Source organism: Rhinolophus ferrumequinum, chromosome 3 (genome assembly GCF_004115265.2).
Source record: "Rhinolophus ferrumequinum isolate MPI-CBG mRhiFer1 chromosome 3, mRhiFer1_v1.p, whole genome shotgun sequence".
Classification (NCBI taxonomy): Eukaryota; Metazoa; Chordata; class Mammalia; order Chiroptera; family Rhinolophidae; genus Rhinolophus; species Rhinolophus ferrumequinum.
The window spans coordinates 94,341,946-94,363,750 of record NC_046286.1 but is presented as its reverse complement, the minus strand read 5'-3'; the positions used below and the strand labels follow the sequence as shown (position 1 = coordinate 94,363,750).

General features: G+C 39.3%; 1 protein-coding gene across 1 annotated transcript in view; it reads left to right on the top strand.

Annotated features, from left to right (window-relative positions):
- Positions 1 to 15,751, top strand: part of RMND1 (required for meiotic nuclear division 1 homolog) — a 41,165-nt gene extending 25,414 nt beyond the window's left edge. Inside the window, exons 10-12 of the mRNA XM_033102660.1 lie at positions 1,791 to 1,911; positions 12,957 to 13,073; positions 13,463 to 15,751. Coding sequence (XP_032958551.1) covers positions 1,791 to 1,911; positions 12,957 to 13,073; positions 13,463 to 13,495 — 271 coding nt within the window. The 3' untranslated portion in view covers positions 13,496 to 15,751. The remainder of the gene's footprint in view (positions 1 to 1,790; positions 1,912 to 12,956; positions 13,074 to 13,462) is intronic.
- The last annotated feature ends 6,054 nt before the right edge of the window (positions 15,752 to 21,805 follow it).

Genomic DNA, 21,805 nt, shown 5'->3' with positions numbered 1-21,805 from the left:
GTCTTCAAATTGATGAAACATAACAGTGCATCATTTTAAATAAGTGTCCAAAAAAATTTCAGTTTACTTTATTCTTGTAATTTTTCTGGGATTTATGGAATGAAATCTTGAATCTTGGCATTATTCTCACTAAGCAGCCAAGTTCAGTGTTTCGTCCCCTCCAGTCTATGGGATGAGTTACTAGAGTTCATTGTAAGTAGTTTATCTACGAGTTGTTTTTCCACATTCTCCTTGTACTGTGTTTTCCCCAAAATAAGACTGGGTCTTATACCGTGTTTCCCCAAAAATAAGACTGGGTCTTATATTAATTTTTGCTCCAAAAGACGCATTAGGGCATATTTTCAGGGGATGTCTTATTTTTTCATGTACAACAATCTACATTTATCCAAATACAGTCATGTCATCTTCTTCTGGAACATCGTCATATGTATTAATGCGTCCGTCTGGCTGACGATCTTAACTGGGGCTTATTTTCGGCGTAGGTCTTATTTTGGGGGAAACATGGTATGCTTGGCCTGGGGAGGATAAGTGATCCAGTGTTTCATCCTCTATGCGTTTCTCATAGTTCAGAAGCCCTAATTCAAAGTACCAACAAAAATTAAAACCCCCTTTATCAGGAGCACCCCACAGCACATCTAAAGCTTTGAATTCTCTAAGTGAGGTAGAGAAATTCTTCTCATCTCTCTCGGCAATGCAAGCAAGCAGAATTTCATACAGCAAATCATAACGTCAAAACTCAGAAGTTAAGACTGAATATACTTAGGTTTGTGAATAATCTCTATATAGAGTCTTACTATTCTTCCGAGATCAGATGAGATTAGGCACGTTCGGGGTGGTATGGCCACAGACAAGTCTTACTATTCTTAATCTTCTCTTTACAATAAAAGTGCTCGTGTTATTAAAAGAAATGTGGTAAATCTATGAATGGAAACATGGCGCGTTATGTGAAAAAATAAATCTAAATTATATATGGTATGATTGCACTTGTGTAAGCAAACAAAAATAAATATTCCTATTTATCTTGATATGTGTACATACCACACATATGTGCATGTACACACACACTCATGTATGCATAGAAAAAGATCTGGAAGGATACAGCAAAGTGTTTGCAGGGCCTAAAGGATTTGAGTCATGTGTTAAAATAAAAGGGCCCACCACTGTTTTCTTAAAACTTCTCTAGTGTATTTTCTTATTTTATAGCGAACAGCTATATGTTACTTCTACAACTTACGTGTTCACTTAAAAGTAAGCTTAGACCTCTTATGTACAAAAAAGATATAAAATAAGAAAGTTATGTGGGTGTGTGTTTATATGTGTATCTATCTGCTTGTCCAGCATTTGCATAAACACTGGAAGGATACAGAGAAAACTAACATTGGTTATCTATAGGGGGTAGGAGAAAGGGAAAGATGGGATTAAGAATAGGAATAAGATTGGTCAAGTTTTACCTTTTTCTTTTTCTTTTTGAGCCATGTGGTTACCTGTCCACAAGAAAATGTTTGTGTATATTGTAAAAAGTTTTAATGAAAAAAGTTTAGAAGTAGGGAAAAAAACCTCTCATTTTGTTTTTAAACTACTTTATAAATGATATTAATATTAAAGATTGAATTAATTGGTTGCAAATTTTTTAATTCTTACCAATTTTTTAGTTATGTGTTTCTCAAAAGTATTAAAGGTCAGCATTAAAAAACATTGTCATAAAGCACCATGTAAATAAAAAATATAATAGAGACTATGATTTTTAATTCAAGATAGAAATAAAAAGTTATCATTTTCCTTTTTTTAAGACACCATGTAAACTTGAGTTCGGATTTCTTGATTACTCCTGATTTCTACTGGGACAGAGAAAACCTGGAAGAACTTTATGATAAAACTTGTCAGTTCCTAAGCATTACTCGTAGAGTTAAGGTATGTATTTTGCACTTTTACTGAGAGAGAAAGACTCATTGTTGACTAAAATTTGTATAACTATGTGAAGAGAAATTTTAAATTAGGTAAATGTATTTCACTGCCTTTGGAAAAATGTGTTACTTGACTTCTTTCGGATCTCTATATTCCCCCTTTCCCTTCTTATCCTGTATATAACTTTCAACTTATAGCATCAAAGGATACTCTGATATTTGCTGTACAGAGACTGGATAAGATTGGTGAGAGTTTGGAGGCCCAATGGCCCATTAGGAATTTCTCATCAAGTTTTAAACTAGAGTTCATGGGGTCTGGAACTGTAATGGTGACAGCGAAAATAGAAATGAATTTAAGAAAGACTCCTCTAAAATAAATCAAGTACTTGGCAATGGGAGGCCAGGGGGAGGGGAAGGTAAGGATGACTGGTGTTTGCCTGAGGGTGGCGGGTAGAGAGATTGCAAAACAGAGAGAGGTGGGAACAGGTGGGGATGAGGAGCTAAATTTAAGATATGCTTGAGAGTAGAGGAGCAAAAAGACATCCAGTTAGCACTGTCATGCAGGCACTGAGCAGTAGAGGAAAAGTTGAGAAGAGAGTATCAAGGTGGTGATGGAAGTGGGTGGATGAGACTATGATGGATGTAAACCACATGGGAAAAGAGGGTAGAACACAGAATGGACATTAGTACAATGGAGTGCATAGTTTTGTGGCATTTTGTCACGTGTAGATCAGTGTAACCACGCTATCGAGATACATAACTGTTCTGTCACCACAAAGATCCTCCCATGTGCTGCCCCTTTAGAGTCAAACCAACTTCCCCTCCCCCACCATCCCTAACCCCTGGCAGTGAGTCATCTACTCTCTATCCCAATCATTTTGTCATTGGGAGAATTTTATATAAATAGTATCTTACAGTATGTGACTTTTAAAATGGGGTTTTTCATTGGGCACAATGCCTTGAGGTCCATCCAAGCTGTAGCATGTATCAATCTCTGCCTTCCTGTGGGGTACAAACATTTTTTGGAATTCCATTTTGATTTTACCTATATTGTTTTTGAGTATATCTCTTTACAGAGACATTTAGTGGTTGCTCTAGGTATTACATTTGTGCATACATAGCTTAACATAGTCTACTGGTTTCGACATTTTACGAGATTAAATCAGGTGTAGAAACTTTACTGCCCTTTATATCCCTTTACGCTCTGGCATTTACCATAAAATTGTCGTAATGATTGAGAACTTCATCAGTGTTATAATTTTTGCTTCAACCATCAAACATAATTTAGGAAAGAGGAGAGGAAATTCTATTTACCCATATTTTTCTTTTTTCTTTCCTCATGATGTTCCAAAATTTCTTCTTTTATTGTTTCCTTTCTTCTGAACATTCTTTAGCCATTCTTTTAGAGTAAGTCTGTGGAAATACATTCTCTCAATTTTCCTTCATCTGAGAATGTCTAGTTTTCCCCTTCATTTCTGAATGATATTTTCATTAGATACAGGATTCTGAGTTCACAATCTTTTCTTTCAGCAGTTAAAAAATGCTATACCACTTTCTTCTGGACTCCATGGTTTCTGATAAGAAATCTATCATCCTATGACATGAATGTCAGGTATTTTCTTATACTCCCACAAGTCTTTGAGGCTCTGTTCACTTCTTTTATAGTCTGGTTTTTCTGTTGTTCATATTGGGTAATTTCTATTGTTCTATCTTCAAGTTTACTGGTTATTTCCTCTTGTTACTTTCATTCTACTGTTGAGCCCGTCACTGAGTTTTTATTTTGTTTATTGTATTTTTCAATTCTAAAATTTCCACTTGATTCTTTATGTTTTCTATTTCTTTGCTGAGATTTTGGTTTTTTTTCATTTGTTTAAAGCAGGGGTGTCAAAACTGCGGCCCGCGAGCCAACTGCAGTCCTCAATCCATTGTTAATTGGCCCGCAGCAAATTCCAAAAATATATTTAGTTTACTTAAATAGACCAGGTGAGGCAATACGTCCTTCACCTCGAGTGAGTGGCCCGGCTGATTGTGTATTTTACCGCATATGGCCCTTGGTGAAAAACGCTGAAAAAAGTTTGGACACCCCTGGTTTAAAGCATGTTCATGATTGCTTTTTAAAGCATTTTTGTGATGGCCGCTTTAAATCCTTGTCAGATAATTTCAACATTTGATTTGTCTTCCATGTTAGTGTCTATTGATTATCTTTTCTCATCCCCTCCAGCGAGTTGTAATACCTCCAGTTTACCTCATTGCTTAATGTGTTATGTTTATGATCCGTGATACTGTAAGATCAAATTTCAGTGGACTTCTTCAACACAATTTTAGATACTTAAATGTCCAATTAGACACAGATTTGACAATCCTGTTGTCTTATCAGACATGAAAAGCATTGGACTGGGTACACAGGCTGAAAATCCAGGTAAAAGGGGGGGATACTGAAACCTTAAATAGAGGAGCTATTTCCTGTTGTATTAGTTAGCTATTGCTGTGAAACAAATTGCTCCAAAATGTAGTGGCTTAAAATAACACTGATTAGCTCCATTTTTGTGGGTCAGGAATCCAGGTGCAGGGACAGCCAGTTAGCTCAGTTGGTTAGAGCGCGGTGCTCTTAACAACAAGGTCGCTGGTTCGATCCCCACAGGGGCCACTGTGAGCTGTGCCCTCCACAACTAGATTGAAATAACTACACTTGAAGCTGATGGGTTCTGGAAAAACACATTTAAATAAATAAAAAAGTTTAAAAAAAAAGGAATCCAGGTGCAGCTTAGCCGGGTCCTCTGGTTTTCTCACAAGGCTGCAGTCATCTCTCAAGAATCACCTGGGAAAGATTCACTTCTTAGTTCACTCCTATGGTTGGTTGGCTAGATTCAGTTCCTCCCACACTCTTGGCCAGACGCCTCCCTGGGTTCCTTGCCACATAGGCTTCTTGATAGAGAGAGAGGGAGCTAGAAGGATGGAGTCACAATGTTGTGACCTAATCACAGCAGTACTGACCTCCCATCACTTTTGCTATATTCTTTTTGTTAGCAACAAGTCACTAGTCCCAACCCACAGTCCAAGGGAAGGGATTACACAGGAGTGAATACCAGGAGCAGAGCTTTTTGGGTGGCATCTTAGAAATCTGCCTATCACAGACTTCAGGTCTTGAAAACAGTGGAGAAAATTTTAGAAGCCTACTTTGCAATCACTGTGACACACATCACACTCACACTCCTGTCACTTTAATGATCTCCAGCTTCAGTCCACCAAAGGCACTGCCACCACTGCTAGTCTCACTGTGTTCGTAACTGTCGGTGAGCCAACTTCCAATGCCACTTGGCCTGGACAAGGTTGATGTCAAAAGAAATGTTCTGATCTTTGAACAGATCAGAAGGATCTGGGAGGTGGCTTTTTTATCTGTCTGCCCTTGCTGTTCAAGATGGAACTATTGACAACAGGTCAACTGAGGACACTTCTGTTAGTAAAGAATACCTTGACAGCCAAACGGTCAGCTATTTCATGGCTAAGATCACGTGCAAGCATAAGGATATCTGAGAACAATATGGCTGTGTAAGCCCCTCTACCTTCTACCTGTAGTATGCTGAGTATACTCTTTATCCAGTGTCAAGGCCAGTTTGAGGTTGAGTCCCTTCATAAGGGGATTGACCTTATGCCTCTGTTACACATTAGCAGTTGGAAGAATCTTACGCTCAGGAAGAATCAGACCCAGTCTCTGGCACCCTAGACCTGTGGAGAAAGCCCTGTGCGATGCCAACTATACTCAGCACCAGTCCCTGTGGGTGGCTTTGTCTGTAGCCCCAAGATTTAAAATCTCCTGTGGGAAGAAGTAAAACTAAATTTATTCACAGATGATATCTTGTATGTAAAATATCCTAAAGAATCTACAAAGAAGCTACTGAAACTAGTAAGTAAATTTATCAAAGTTGCAAGATGTTAAGTCAATGTACAAAAAATTCTTTTTCTTTATACTATCAATGAACAATTGGAAAGCAATTTTTTTTTTAAGATTTTATTGGGGAAGGGGAACAGGACTTTATTGGGGAACAGTGTGTACTTCCAGGACTTTTTTCCAAGTCAAGTTGTTGTCCTTTCAGTCTTAGTTGTGGAGGGTGCCGTTCAGCTTCAAGTTGTCCTTTCAGTCTTAGTTGTGGAGGGCGCAGCTCAGCTCCAGGTCCAGTTGCCGCTGCTAGTTGCAGGGGGCACAGCCCACCATCCTTTGCGGGATTCGAACCGGCAACCTTGTGGTGGAAAGGACGCGATCTAACTGAGACTTCAGGAGGCAGCTCAGCTCAAGGTGCCGTGTTCAATCTTTAGTTGCAGGGGGCGCTGCCCACCATCTCTTGCGGGAGTCGAGTAATCGAACTGGCAACCTTGTGGTTGAGAGCCTGCGCTCCAACCAACTGAGCCATCTGGGAGGCAGCTCAGCTCAAGGTGCCAAGTTCAATCTTAGTTGCAGGGGGCAGAGCCCACCATCCCTTGCGGGAGTCGAGGAATTGAACTGACAACCTTCTCATTGAGAGCCCACTGGCCCATGTGAGATTCGAACCGGCAGCCTTCGGAGTTAGGAGCACGGAGCTCTAACCGCCTGAGCCACCGGGCCGGCCCGGAAAGTAAATTTTTAAAATACCACTTACAATAGCATCAAAAACTTAGATTACTTAGGAATAATTTTTTTTTTTTTTTTGCTATAAGACTTGTATCCTGAAAACTAGAAAATATTGCTGAAAAACTAAATAAGTGAAGACATATACTACATTTGTAGGATACAAGATTCAGTATTGATGTTACTTCTTCCAGAAATTGACCTATAGATTCAACTCAATCCAAATCAGAATCCCAGCAGGCTTTTTTATTTTAGAACTAAGAAGCTGATTTTTTAAATGGCATGCAAGGGACCTAGACTAGCCAAAGCAATTTTGAGAAGAGTACAAAGTGGAGGACTTTTATTATCAGATTTTTAAGAAATCCAAAATTGCAGTAAATCAAACTACAGTAATCAAGATAGTTGAATATTGGCATAAGAATAGGCATAGATTAGTGGAACAGAGTGCAGAGTCTAGAAAGAGACTTGTACACATAAGGCAGTTGATTTTTGACAAGTGTAAATTAATTCAGTAACAAGGGGACAGTCTTTTCAAGAAATAGTGCTAGAACAATTTGATAGCCATATGTAAAAAAAAAAAATGAATTTTACCCTTTACTTCAGACCATTTTAAAATGAAATCAGATACCTAATATAAAAGCTAAAATTAGAAAACTTCAGGAAGAAAATATAGGAGCAAAGCCTCATTCCATAATACCAGTATTCCCTGAAAATCCGTTTTAATTTTCCTTTGGGAGCTAAACTTCAAGGTTCATTTAAATTATCTGTATAAATTATACACTTTGCTACCATATCCTTATTGCATTCTGTTAGGAACTGGGACAAGATAGTTAAAAAGTAGAAGTAGCAATGTATTAGGGGGAAAGGAGACTCTGTGAAATTAGAGCTACACTTGTGGGATTCTTCTTCCTTAAAACATAGCAGCAAAAGTGATGCTTTTCCCCTAAATATATGATGGCTACACCAGAGACAGAGGGATGGTTCGGCTTGTGGGCCCGTAAGGCAAGGTACATGGATCGGAACCTACAGTAGGTAAATGCCTGCTGAGCACATGGCCACATAGGTTTGAACAACATTTCACTTTATGTACCGGATTTGGATATTTTGTTTCTGAAAACTTATATGACAATTAAAACTTTTGTTCATCAAAATTCCTTTAGTCACTAACAGATTTCACGGAACTCTCCTCACATTCAGTTGTCTTTGTCTTCCCAATATCAGAGGTGCCGTTTTCTTTACCACCGTCATCTCCTTGGTTTGATTCAGTCACTACAACTAAATGTCCTTCATTTCATTCCCCAGTCTCTCTCTCAGACATCTCTCTGATGGTAAATCTTTCACATGACTTATGAAGCATACTGAGAAGTTCCCAAACTACATTTCTCAGAGATTTTCTTATCATCCCAAAGGGAGGTAAGACTAGTTGGATTTCGTGAGGATCATGTACAGGGAGTTAAAAGAATTGAGCCTCCCTTACCATGCTCAACACAATGCCAGCAGTCTGGGTAATGGGAGCGAACAATAAGAACTGGTCCTGACCTGCAACAAGCTTTACAGTCTTACAAGAAGACATACAAAGAACAAAGAAGAACAAAGAAAGAGTGGGGGTGGTACCAGGAGAAAGTTGTTCCTTGTTTTATTTATTTATTTTTTTCCCTAGAGGAAAGTCTTGAGAAAGAGTGTGATTAGGTATGAGATGTGCTGAAAAAGCAGTCCAAAAATTTGAGGATGGAGGTCAAGTCATTTCCTTTGGTAACTAAGAGATCGCTGAAGATCAGAGTGGTTGCACAAGTGTAGTAGGGACAGAAACCAGTGAACAGTGGGCCCCTCGCTCCATTTTCTCAGGTGGCTGTCCACGATGCGGTCATTGGTTCTTCTCTCCTCGTGCTGCCCACTCCATAAGCAATCGTGTCCTTTTTCATGACTTCTACTCCCACCTTTTCCTGATTAATTTCAACTCTGTACCTCTAACCTCAAAGTTTGCCTTCCTGGTGCTTCCACGTGCCTACTAAACTTCACAGACCTTCCACGTTGTCATAGCTCACAGCGTCCTTTTTAGAATTGTGCGTGTCACTGGCCACGAGAATGTAGGCCGCAGGAGATCAGAGCCCATGATTGTTTTCTTCCCTGCTACATTCCCATTTCTTGGCACAGACCTCACATAGCATATGTGCTCAGTATATATTTGTAGTATTAGTCAATGATTAAGATTTCAAAATGAAATTCACTACATCCTCCCAGGAAATGTTGAATCTTCTCTGTTCTTTATTTTGGTTAATGGCAGGACTGACCACCTACCCTCACCCAGCTCATCAGTCTGCCGGAAACAGGATACTGCTCCTGGTTTCCTCTTCCCACTCCACCCGCCACATCTAGTCAGTCAGTCTTTTCCTTTTCTCCTACGTGTCCTTCATTCATTGACAAATATTTATTGAAAGTCTATGTGATAGACCCTGGGCTGCTGAAACAGGGAAGGGTACCATCCTGGTCCCTGCCTTCCAGCCCCCTGACTCACATGCATCCCCACTGCAGTTCACCCTCTTCTTTCACCTGGACTAATAGTACCTTCTTCTCCATCTCCCAGCCTCTAGACTGAACCCTCTAGCAAGAAGGCAGAGATGTGTTTTATTCACCAATCCATCACCTCTGCCCAGCACAGTAAATATTAACTATTTGAAGACCAAAGGATTCCCCATTTCCTGAAAAATAAAATTCCGACGTTATAGCAGGATGTGTTAGTTTTCCATTGCTGCTGTTAACAAATGACCACAAACCAGCTTAACACAACATACTTTGTTATTCAGGTCAGAAGTCTGACATGGGAGTCATCGGGCTAAACCCAAGGTATTACCAGGGCTGCATTTCTTTCTGGATTTTCTGGGTAGGATGTATTTCCTTGCCTTTTCCAGCTCCTGGACGCTACCCACGTTCCTTGGCTCATAGCACTTTTTTCCATCTAGCAAAGCAAATTGAGTCCTCCACAGTTACTGAACTCTTCTGCCTGCAATTTCCGCTTTTAAGGATCCTTGAGATTCCACTGGGCCCACTCAGATGACCTGGGATTATCTCCTTAAGATCAACTGATTATTGACCTTCATTCCTGGGCAGTCTTAATCTTCTTTTGCCATGTCATATTCACAGGTCCCAAGGATTAGGATGGGAATATTTTGGGGGGGACCATTATTCTGCCTACCACTTAGGGTCTCAAGTATGTCTCACCTAGTTTGGTACTTACTTTTTTAACCTCACTTCCAAGCACTTCCATCCAAGTTTTCCACTCTCTAGCTTATACTTGCCCGTATGCTGTTTCCTCTGCTAGAAATGTCCTCCCCTTTGCCCCCTGCCCACAGTGCCCCAACTTTTCTTCTTGCCTAGTTAGCACCGATTTCACATTTACCACCTCTGTGACATGTCCATTTTTTCGCTCCCGCATCTGTGCGCATATAACATGCATGCCTCCAGAGCTAAGTGAAAATAGGAGGCATGCATTAGTGGGGCCTCTTCTTGCTTGCACACGACAGAAAAACAATTTAAATGATCTTTCTTATTTATCACCACGTACGTGCTCCCATGTGGAATGTGGGAATAGGAACGTCTGCTGCACAGACCCAAACAGGGCTTGGGACTGTTTCTGTCCTCAGCATCTCGTACCAGTTTGGCCCCCTTCTCTCCTTCTCAGTGGCATTCTCTGACGTGGGGAGAAAGGTGTGGGGAGCTTACGTTTCACTCTGCCTGGCAACTTCAGAGGATTGGGACAGGGGTCTAAGCTTTGGGCAGCCGTGTGAGGAGGGAACTGGGCATCATGGTTGGCCAAGCCTGGGTCTCGTACCAACCCTGGCTACCCTTGGGCTTTTCAGGGCAGGGGTGGGGAGGCTGTCCTCTGGGTTTTGACTGGCAGCCTCATGTGGTTGGAAATAGTGAGAGTAACTCCCTCAAAGAAGCGGGGCAGGAGGGAAAGGTTCTGGGTGGACAGCAGATGACTAGGAGACAGAATGAAGTAAGTGCTAAAATCAGGACACAGTGCTGTGGGAGCACTGAGGAGAAGGGGCGGGAAGTCGGAAAGGTTTCACAAAGACTGCGCCTTCAAGATTGAAGGGCATGCCACCATCTCAAGTGTGACTGGACCAAATGATCTGGAGTTGTTTTCTGTTATGGAGAAGGCGATGGTAACATGTTTACAGCTTTTCAGCAGCAGAGTGACGTGACCTCTGATGCCAGGGTATGAAAAAAAAAAAAGACCGTTTTTGTTAGATAATGAATAGTTGATGAAGGCTTACCAGGTAATACTAAGACAAGGTAAGCAGACGGCAGATTCAAGGCTCCTACAGCCAAGGATTACTGTAGGGAGTGGGGATTAAAGCTCAAAGGTTTCTATCTTGGGTGACTGAGAAGATAGTGACCTGATTTGAGATGGGAAACCCAAGAGGGAAAGACTTGAGCAGGATGTTTTAGTTTGAGAGATGCTAAATTTTGAGGTGCTGGCAGGAAACCCGTATTTTATAGGTAGTTAGAAATTCAGGCAGAGGAGAAATTAGGAGGAAGCATTTGTTATGTGGGATTCGTCAGAAAATAGTTTAAAGCAGTCTTTCCCAAAAGGTGAGATACATATACTTGTACAAGAGATGAACCTAGGTAGCACATGGACCCAGAAGTAGATTTAAGCATTGAAGCAAGTAACATTTGTTTATTGTGGAGAAAGGCTTGGTTTGGTTTTAGTGGCTCTGTTGCAGGCTCATCTCCCACTTTCGGTTGTCAGGATCAGCTTCTGTAGGCAGCACTAGTTCACATCATACTGGTTTTCCATTTGGGACAGTGAGTTTCTTTTTAAAACAAACATTTCTAAGTAAAAGCTTTTGGAATTTTAAGTAGTACAGTGGGCACATTTATATCACAGAAATAGTGACGGTGAGATGGAAATGACTGAAGTTTAGGAAGCGCCTACACAAACCAAAGTGGGTAAGATCACGTAAGGAGTACAGAGCTCGAGGGCTGGGACAAGATGAAGACTTCGGGAAATGTCACCTAAAGGCAAGATGAGGTAGGGAAAACTCAGAATGCTGGTCAGGAGAACTTAGTTCTTCGGGAGGGGAAAGCTAAAGGAAGCCTGCATTTCTTAGTGTTGTCAAATGCTTAACTTTGGTTTAGAACCTAAAAAAAGTTACATTTACTATTAGGAGACATTGGGACGTTCCGGGGGAGTTGTGGTGATATAGACCGTGTTTTCCCGAAAATAAGCCCTAGCATGATTTTTCGGGATGACATCCCCCGAACATAAGGCCTAATGTGTCTTCTGGAGCAAAAATTAATATAAGACCAGTCTTATTTTCACGGAGACACGGTACAATGTCTCAGTACTAAGGAATAAGTTGGAGGACGAGAAAGTAGAGGGAAAAAACATCAGTTCTTTAGTCAAAGTTGAAAGAAAACGGAAGAGGGTTGGGTATTTGAAGAGAGAAGCAAGCTTCAAGATGAGCATGTTTAAAAAAAAAAAAAAACGATGAGCACGCTTATAGACCAATATCACGCAGCCAACAGAAATAGGAAGAGGAAGAAAGAGAGGAAGGAAGAAAGGCGTTGTTCTAAACATTTATACAGGAGCAACTACAGGGTGATGTCTGGAAACATGGGCAAATGTACACCATCAGTGTGGTTCCTTGTGTTCTCATTAGTGAGGCCGTTTAATGCTCTGTAGAATCATAATGAATATGGTGCACTAATACATTTCAAATCGCAAACATGCACCTGTGATGTCTTCAATTTCCACTGACCAAACTGCACCCTCAGCATACCCCCTAAGTAATCAAGAGGAATCAATTTTAAAATTTGTTCCCCGACTTTCCAATTTCCAAAAGTTCGATGCAGAGAGATTAAGGAAGTATAAACTTGCCAGTGGTCACATCCAAATCTTGAATTCAAAGATTCTGTGTTCTATGAACCCCTCAACCAGTTTGTGAGGGCGCCATCAGCCAGCAGAACCTCAGCAGTTCAGCGCTGAAAGCAGTGCCATCTAGTGGTGAGTGTGCAGCAGGCCGTCTTAACGTTTGGGGTTTTTGACAGTGAGATTTGAAGTTTTAGCAGAAGGTAATCACTGTTTTTACCATCTTAAGGCCATTGCCATTCTTAACTGCTAAAAAATACAAGGGCAGCCACCAAAAACTGGAACTCATACGCTTTATTTTTAGATCTTCCATCCAAATCTTACAAATACAAGAGCCTCGGTATGCAAAGTATTTCTAGCAGTTAGATCTGTGCACCACAGAAATGTCTAAATGAATTCACAAGACAGAACATTGGCGGTTTGCCTTTGGGGGGACTGGGGAGCAAGAATTGAAGGGATGATTTTTCACTGTATACATATTTCAAACCTTTAGAATTTCGAAGCATGCGATCCGGTTACTTCTTTGCTTAAGTATAAATACAGGATACTTTCTAGTCTTTTCCCTGTGCAGGTCATGAATGAAAAACTTCAGCACTGCATGGAGCTAACAGATCTGATGCGGAATCACCTGACGGAGAAGAGGGCGCTGCGCCTGGAGTGGATGATCGTCATTCTGATCACCATAGAGGTGAGCCTCTTTTTAAGGGAAACAATGAAGATAACTAGACAGAGAACATGATAGGGGGGAAGCATGCCTTTGTGCCAATAACTATGTCTATTTGGAAGCGAGGTTAAGTCTCAAGTGACTATGGTAGTATTTTGAAAATGTGTTGTGCTTTTTCAAACAGTTCCACATTTTTAAAGACGGCACTTTAAAGAAAGTTTTGGCTGTAAATTTACAATGTACAACCCAACAGCAAGTACCTATGCCTCAGACCTGCAGCTTGCCATGTGGGAAAGACAAGTACTTACTCTTACTTCAGGAGAATTAATTATTCACAACCTTGCAAGAGTCATTTTAGTTTGTACCAAAGATTTGCCTTGAAATTAATAATTCTCACTTTTTGTCACCCTAAGGTAATGTTTGAACTGGGACGAGTGTTTTTCTAATCAAGTGATGACCAAAGGAAAAGTGTCATTTCAAGAGCTATTCAAGTTCTGCAATCAACAATAAATGCTCACTACTGGGGGAAATATTTTATTTAATAAGTATTTAATTTTTTAAATCAAGAAATTGTTATAACGATCATTTCAGCTCCTAAATGTATTGCTCCTTGAATAAAAATTATGAACGATCTTGTGCTTGGGTCTGTTAACAGACAATTTGAAAGGAAAATGTTTATTTTAAAGAGGTCTGGAGAAGCTTAGCATCTAGCAAATGTAGGCAAACATACTTAATAAAGCCAAAGGCTTAGATTTGGACACTGCACCTATAATCTATCCCCAGGGAATGCCAATCATGGTCCTGGCTGAGAACCATACAGGATCTCAGGGGTGTTGAAGTCAATATATAAAATGACACAGGTGTTTGATGGCAGAAATTGGTTTTATAAACCTACTTTAGATGGCATTCCTAATTTGAGTTTGACAGCTCACTGGTACTTTGCCTTTTATTAATACTTTCCATCCTTTCACTATCAAGTTAGTCAAAATGTTCGTCTCATAGAAACATTTGTTTCACACATACTTTAGGGAAATTACAAAATACCACGTACAAAGAATTTAACATTTATATGTTTACCATCTTGAATTGATAATTAACATTCTTTTTAAAAAGCGCAGTCTTATCTTCATTTGCCTTATTTTTATGCATTAACCCCTCCATTTCACTACCCTCTCCACCACAATGAATTTAAATGTTTTTTTCCTATACATTCTATATATATATATCCATGAACAGAGTATTACTCTGTTCAGAACTGGGATGCTGTCATTTTACAACTTGTTTACTGCTACAAAGCATTCCACAAAAAGAATACACTATACCCTTACTGATGCCTTTTATGCATTTGCTGTGATAGAGTGAAAGGGAACATCCTGTGGTGTCTTTTTCAGCACACCACTCGAGTTCTTAAGCAGCAGTCTATCTGAGGGACCTATGCCCCAAGGGCACCCGACTTCTCAAGGAGCGTGTGGGCACGGAGAGGTCAAGAACTGCTTTCTAGCGCCTCCAAGTCTAAAGCACTCCAAGCACTTGCCTAAAACTGCTGTGTCTGTGCACACCTGCAATCAGTGCATCAAGCCTGTTCTCCATCCCCATCTTCCCTTCTCACTCTGTATAGAAGGCCTCTCTCACCCATCCTGTTGAATATGAGTTTGGTCCGCTGTATTTAAAAACCTTTAAATATATTTAACCTATATTTTAAAATCTTTAGGAAACCAAACAAGAGGATAGTTTGAAACAGTGGTCAACAAAACCTCCTTTAAGACCATGTTATCCCTCACCTAATAAGGGGAATTTCCATTAAAATTTTACTCCAAGTATCAATGTGTATAATTTGCTATTTGGGTCAACTCTATTAATTATAACATTTTTAAGACTTGAACATTTGGTGCCGTAGGGTCACGGCAAATTAAAATTTAACATTTCAACTTAAATATGTTGTGAAGAACAAGAGGATAAGATCTTCAAGCACAAAAATTTACTGATGAGGATAACGTTTTATGGTGGAAATGTTAACACAGTTTTTCAAGGAGAAAAAGTAACTTAAATTTGAATCATTTACTTATGTTTAACCGGATCACGGTGGACATCAACTCACTGGTATTATTACATTCCACTAGATACAGTAAAGACACATAATAACTTTATTTTTAAATATCAATGTTTATATCAGAAATTACATCTTTTTCAACTATTTAAATTTATGAAAAAGCTTCAACGTAAGTTATAGAATTAGTTTTTTAAATTATTTTAGGTGTAACACAAACGTTTTTCAAGATCACAAGTTCTATAAGAACAAAATGAGTAAGAAGTTACACCAGAAAACTGAAGAGAGCCTAAAAAGTTAAGTACACTCAGGAATGACTCTGGAAGCACTACTCAAAGTGCATCAAATATCTACACTCACAAGAGCACAGTGGTTAAAACCAACGTGGATTTGAATTCTTACTCCACTACTGCTTAACTAGCTGCATCATCTTGAGCGAACCCCTGAAGCTCTCTGGGTCTCCATTTCATCATCTGTAAAATGGATTTAACAGTAACACTACCTCATAGGGTGGCTGAGGACTAATGGAATTAACGTGAAGCTATGAGTTAAAGTCTAATCTAAAAAGCCTCGTGTTCTGACTTCTGGTTACCTTGGAGATTCTGACTCTTGAGCACCCTCATGGCAAGTAAGATTACCCCGTTTCCCCAAAAGTAAGACCTAGCCGGACCATCAGCTCTAATGCGTCTTTTTGCTCCAAAAGATGCCATTAGAGCTGATGGTCCGGCTAGGTCTTACTTTCGGGGAAACACAGTAGGTAGAATACTTGTCCGATGGCTCATTAATGAAATATGATTAACTGGAATCCTTGAATTTTCTTTATGTGGCATGTTCACATCCTGGGTCTCTCGGAGCAGCCAGACTTTCAAGTGTTAAACAGGGGAAAGGAAGGCATGGACAAAGCAGTCAGCTTGTTATCCTACCTTCAGGCCACATTTTAGAAATTAATGTTTAAACAGCCACCTTTTTCAAATCAGGCCTCTGCTGCAACTGTACAGATAAACTAAGAACAGGAGCCTCCCCTACCAATGATCAACCACCTTCACAGAGAAAAACAAGTCGATATACATAGACACACAGTTATTATCAATCAGAGGAAGTACTTTTTCCCTATAAATATCATTTACTTCACTTTCAAACGAACAAAAAACCCTGAGTCAAACACAATTCTGTAAGCAAAATTTCAGATTCACATCTTTGTTTTTTCAGAAATATTTCAACAAAAAAGTTTTAATATTTCAAAATTAAACTGTCTTTAAAAATCAGTGGTGACTACTGATATATGTTACAATTTGGATAAATCTTTCACTCAACCAGTCTCAAAAGGCTATATATCGTATGAATCCATTTATAGAACAAGCTAGAAAAGACAAAACTAGCTATGGAGAACAAAGCAGTGGGCTACCAGGGGGGAAGCACTGGAGGAGAATTAGTACATACAAGGACAGCATGAGGGAATTTTTTTGAAGTGACAGAACTGTCCCGTGTCCTGATTGTCATAGTTGTTACACAAATGTATACCTATATTAAAGTTCACAACTGTACACTAATTCTAAAAATTTCTTTAAATCAGTAGTTATTTCAAAATTGTTAATAATCTTATCATTTACTAAGGTACTGTGCTAAACCCACTGACATACACTTTCTTATTTTACACTCACATAATCCTATAAAACATATCCCAGTTTAAGTAAAACAAAAAATTGAGGCTCAGAGGTTAAATGACACCCAAAGCCAAACAGCTTAAGGGACAGCATGACTCCAACCCTGATCTGACTCTCCAAAGCCTATATTCTTAACCACAGTTAATAACATCCTGTACTCTCTCCCCTCTATTCATAAATACCAACCACTGTCTCTCCCCAATGCTGTCAGGAGACCAAGTTTCCTCATTATGTTCCTAACTCAACAGACTATAGATAATGTGAAAATGTGCGGGGGAGGGGGGGGAGGGGGGGCGGCCGGTTAGCTCAATTGGTTAGAGCGCGGTGCTTTTCACAAGGTAGCCGGTTCAATCCCACATGGGCCACTGTGAGCTGCGCCTCCACAACTAGATTAAAACAACTACTTGACTTGGAGCTGATGGGTCCTGGAAAAACACACTTAAATAAAAAGTTTTTAAAAAAAAAGAAAATGTGCAGACAAGCAAAACATGATTCTAGAGCAACGGAACTTTCTGTGACAATAGGAATGTTCTGTAATACCTATGTTGTCCAATAAGGTACCCTCTTGCCACACGTGGTTACTGAAAGCACATGTGGCTAGTGTGACAACTGATACGGCCACATGAGGCTAGCTGCTACTGAACTGGACAGCACAATTCTAGAGAAATAATAATGTAAATGCCACTTAAGAAGCAACTTACCAAAATATAATGGCAACACACCAATAAAACACAATTTAAGGTAGATGTATATTGAAGGAGTAAAGATGAGAAATGCACAATCCCCCCAAAACATCACAAATCTACTGTCTTTCAAACATCTATTCACCCTTCAAGATTCAGTTTAATATCAACTTACATTTACATTACCACAGCACTTTGCACACATGTGGAGTGTAGAACAAATTGTATATTATTAAATATATGATGCTGTTCTTTTCCCCCAGGGGACTGGAAGCATCTTAACAGTTATGAACCTAAGAGTATACACCACCACCTATATACACAGGCTTTCTACAAAAAAACATTTTTTCATTCAGTTCTAATGGGAAAATTACCATCCTAGGTCATCCTTCAACTACAAATTCAGTTCTGCAAGCCTCTGAGTACCAGCAGTATACATAAAAGGCTATCCCAGCTTACAGTGGGAATGGGGGTGGTACAAGATATAGATAGACAAATAGCAAGTAAGAAAAGTAATCATAAAAAAAAAAAAGGTAATCACATAAGTACATACAATCAGTGTATCGGGGCAGAATAGCAACTGTCAGGAGTCCTGCTGGTAAAGTGAAACCAGAAAGCAGTTTAAGAAAAAAGCAGCCATTAACCACCTCTGTAATAGCAAAAGTGTAAGATAATTTAAATGCATCCTGGCTGCATTCACACTACCAATGTCAGGGTCTCATCTTTAAGCCAAAACTAGTCTTAGAACAAATCCTTCTAGATCCAAAGTGCCCATGAAAATTTCACAGCAGAAAAGAAGTACTATAGTGTTCTTTACACTCAAACTCTGATTAAGTTATAACGTCTTCTTCTAGGTGTTGGAAATGTGCTAATTGGTCCAGTTCCACAGTACGATCTTGTGGTCAGTACAGAAGACAGCATCTGGAGCTAACAATAAGTAGTTTGAATTCATTTACTGAGTACAGTTGACTCTTGAACACGGGCTCGAACTGCGCAGGTCCGGGTTTGTTTCTCCCAATACAGTTGGCCCTTCAAATCCACCGGCTTCATGTCAACCAAGCATGGATTGAAAACAGTATTTTCACATTCCCAGCACCAGATTCCCAACCATGAATCGAAAATACTGTTTTCTATCGAGGTTGGTTGAATCTGCAGATGTGAATAGCTGGCTATAGCCAAAAGTTATACTCGGATTTTTGACTTCATGAGGGTTAACGACCCTGACCCCCACATTCAAGGATAAACTGCACATTTTGTTTCCTCAAAAAAATCAATTGGGGGGATGCTGGTGTGAGAAGTCTGCAAAATCATAGACATCAAGCATTATCTGCCAGACAAACAAGTTTAAAGTATAACTACTATCATGTACGAGGTGTGATCAAGATACAGTAAATATTTAAATTAAAAAATTACAGTAAAAGATACAATGCCATTAACCCCTCTCAAAATGTTACCCGTCACTTGGAACACACTTATCCCATCCTTTTTGTCCTTTGCTGAAGCAGTTCTGGAAGTCCTCTTTTGTGAGTGTCCTCCATCATAACACTGCTCCTTGTCACACATCACTTCGGTATGGCAACTTCTGTCAAAAACATTACGGTGTGTCCTCATCCATCTTATTCACCGGATCTGGCACCGTGCAATGTCTCGCTCTTTCCCAAAGTCAAAATGACCACGAAAGCTAAACATTTTGAATTAATCCAGGACAGGGAGGCAGCCACGACAGCACAACTAAAGACTCAAAAGAGGACTTCCAGAACTGCTTCAGAAAGTGGCAAGAATGACGGGATAAGAGTGTTCAAAGCGAGGGGGAGTATTTTGAGGGGGATTAATGGCAATGTGTCTTACTATAATAAAATTTTTAAAATTTAAACACCATGTATATTTCGATCACGCTTCATAGAAACTTGCAAGCTGGAAGACTAGGGAAGAACAGTTATATACTACAACGTCTTTAGAAAAGTTTTTTTTAAAATCAAGCAATTTTCCCATTTTTATCAGCAGAGATTATTCATGACAAAAGTCAGAGAAAATCTGTTTATTTTTCCTAAAATAAATGGCCTCGGGCCAGTTAATTACTTAATTTATTTGAGCCTGCTTTCTCAAATTTAAGATCGAGAAGGGCGTGAGACTAGATGCCCTCAGAGAAAAAAAAAATGAATTAACTTCAATAATTACTTAGGGATTGACTTCAGCAAGGCTTCTGGTTCAATCCTAATTCATCCAGAAACAGGAGAAATAACAGACTTGTGGGGGTTATTAAAATACATCCTAAATATTCCCTTCAAGACATGGAGCTTAATACTTACCCCTTAGCTGTAGGCTGGACTTAGTGACATGCTTTTTACAGCATGTGGCTGTGATGGCATGGCTTCCTCCTTGCTCTTGCTTGCTTCACTAGCTCTGGGGGAAGCCAACCATCACCCTGTTGTGAGGACACTCAAGCATCCAACGGAAATGAACTGAGACCTGCCAATTGCGAGTACCACCTGCTGGAGCGTGAGCCACCCTAGAAGCAGATCCTCTAACCCACTCAACACCTTGACTGAAAGACCCTGATTCAGAACCACCTGGCTATACTCCCAGATTCCTGACCCACAGAAACTATATGATAAACAAATGTTTTTCAAACTGTGAACGCTGATCTATTTGTGATTGATGAAATCAATTTAAAGTACCACAATCAGCTTTTAAAAAAATAAACTAGTTACAAAAGATAGAGTGTAACTGATTACAAGTACTACTTCCTGAAAATTCTGTTTTAATTTCATATATATGTGCATTTTAAGTAGCATTAACAATGTATCTTTTAGAATCACAAGTGAAAAAGTTTGAAACCCACAAGCCTACACTTAGGTTTAAGACAAAAAGTTCCCTAAAGTATAGGGAATCTTTGAGGGAATATGGGTTCAGTAACAACCAAATGTAAAATAAGCGTTTTCTATAAACTTTATACCAAAAGCAATGAAATATAAGACACTCTCAAAATACATCTTTTCTGATGTAAATGTTAAGCTTGATATAAAACACAAAAGGCATGGTAGACTTATAAATTTAGCATGTAAAAGCATGTCGTTTTCCTAATCTAAGAGGTTACCCATAAAATTATGTAGTGAAAAAGCTGCTTTGGGATCTACCCACATTTATTCCCTCTATTACTTTAATAATCAATGTTAAAGGAAAATCCATCTTCAATCTGTGCATACAAACTCAAATTTCTGCCAAATATAAAAGTACAGTATTAAATTGCTTCCTGCTCAGTGTCCAAGTCTCACTGAACTATCCTCTTTAGAACACAAGCACATATTTTTCTCATGCCTCAGTATAACATACCAAAACTTTCAGCAGCACAAGAGTTTGCAGAATATTTATGTACAACTTCTGATGAATCCATTCAGATTGTTTGCACTGTGCTTTTCTTTGAAAATGTGTGAAACTATTTTTGAACTCCTAATTTGCCAAATCTATTTCCAAAATGCAAAATAAATCAGCACGTAAACACTAAACAGATGATTTAACTTTTATCTTATTACTAAATTCTGGGCATTTGTGGCTCTCCCACAACCAGACTGACAGCTTCCCTTGGTATCCTGAGTACACTACTAGCCCTTCTTGCAAGGACTAAGTTTTCTCCCCAACCTTTGCATATGTATCCATCTAAATGTTTCTACTTCAACAAGTTGTAGAAAGCAGATAAAATCGGTATAGCTTTCCTTATAATGCTATTACTTGATGACGGTGACTAAAAATCAAAATAATTAGCATACTTGACAAAATCCAAGTATGCATGCATGCCTATGCCTTGAGAACTAGCAGTAAAGCAGCCCGGCTCTAAATTCAAGAGCAGCAGCTCTTGAAGAATATAGGATGGTCCTGACAACATTTTCTCTAGGAATGAGATTCCGAGTTTCAGGAATCACCCCTGGGTTTATTTCTATATAACTACATATATAGTACTGAGAAATTATTCGCTGATCTTAATAAGCAGTTACTTTGACTCAAGACCAATTACTCTAGACACCTAGGCAAGTTTCTACCCAAAGGCTTCAATCTAAAACATCAGCTTTGCCCTTTTTTTTCTTTTAGTTTCTCTTAAATCAGTTCACTCTCCATGTGAGCACACCATCAGATCATAAACTGGAAAAGTTCATCAGAGTCAAGGTCTAAAAGAACTAAGACCCAAAGATCTCTAACTAGGACTCTCTACCAATCAAAATCACTTTAGTTTCCTAAGAAGATGAAACAGATCTCAATGGTAGAGCCAATACAAGAAACCTAGCATGACTATCTGAAGGCAAACTTTGATGTTTTAGTGATAGTGCACTAGAAATACTTTTATCAGGGTCAGAATTTGGTTTTGCA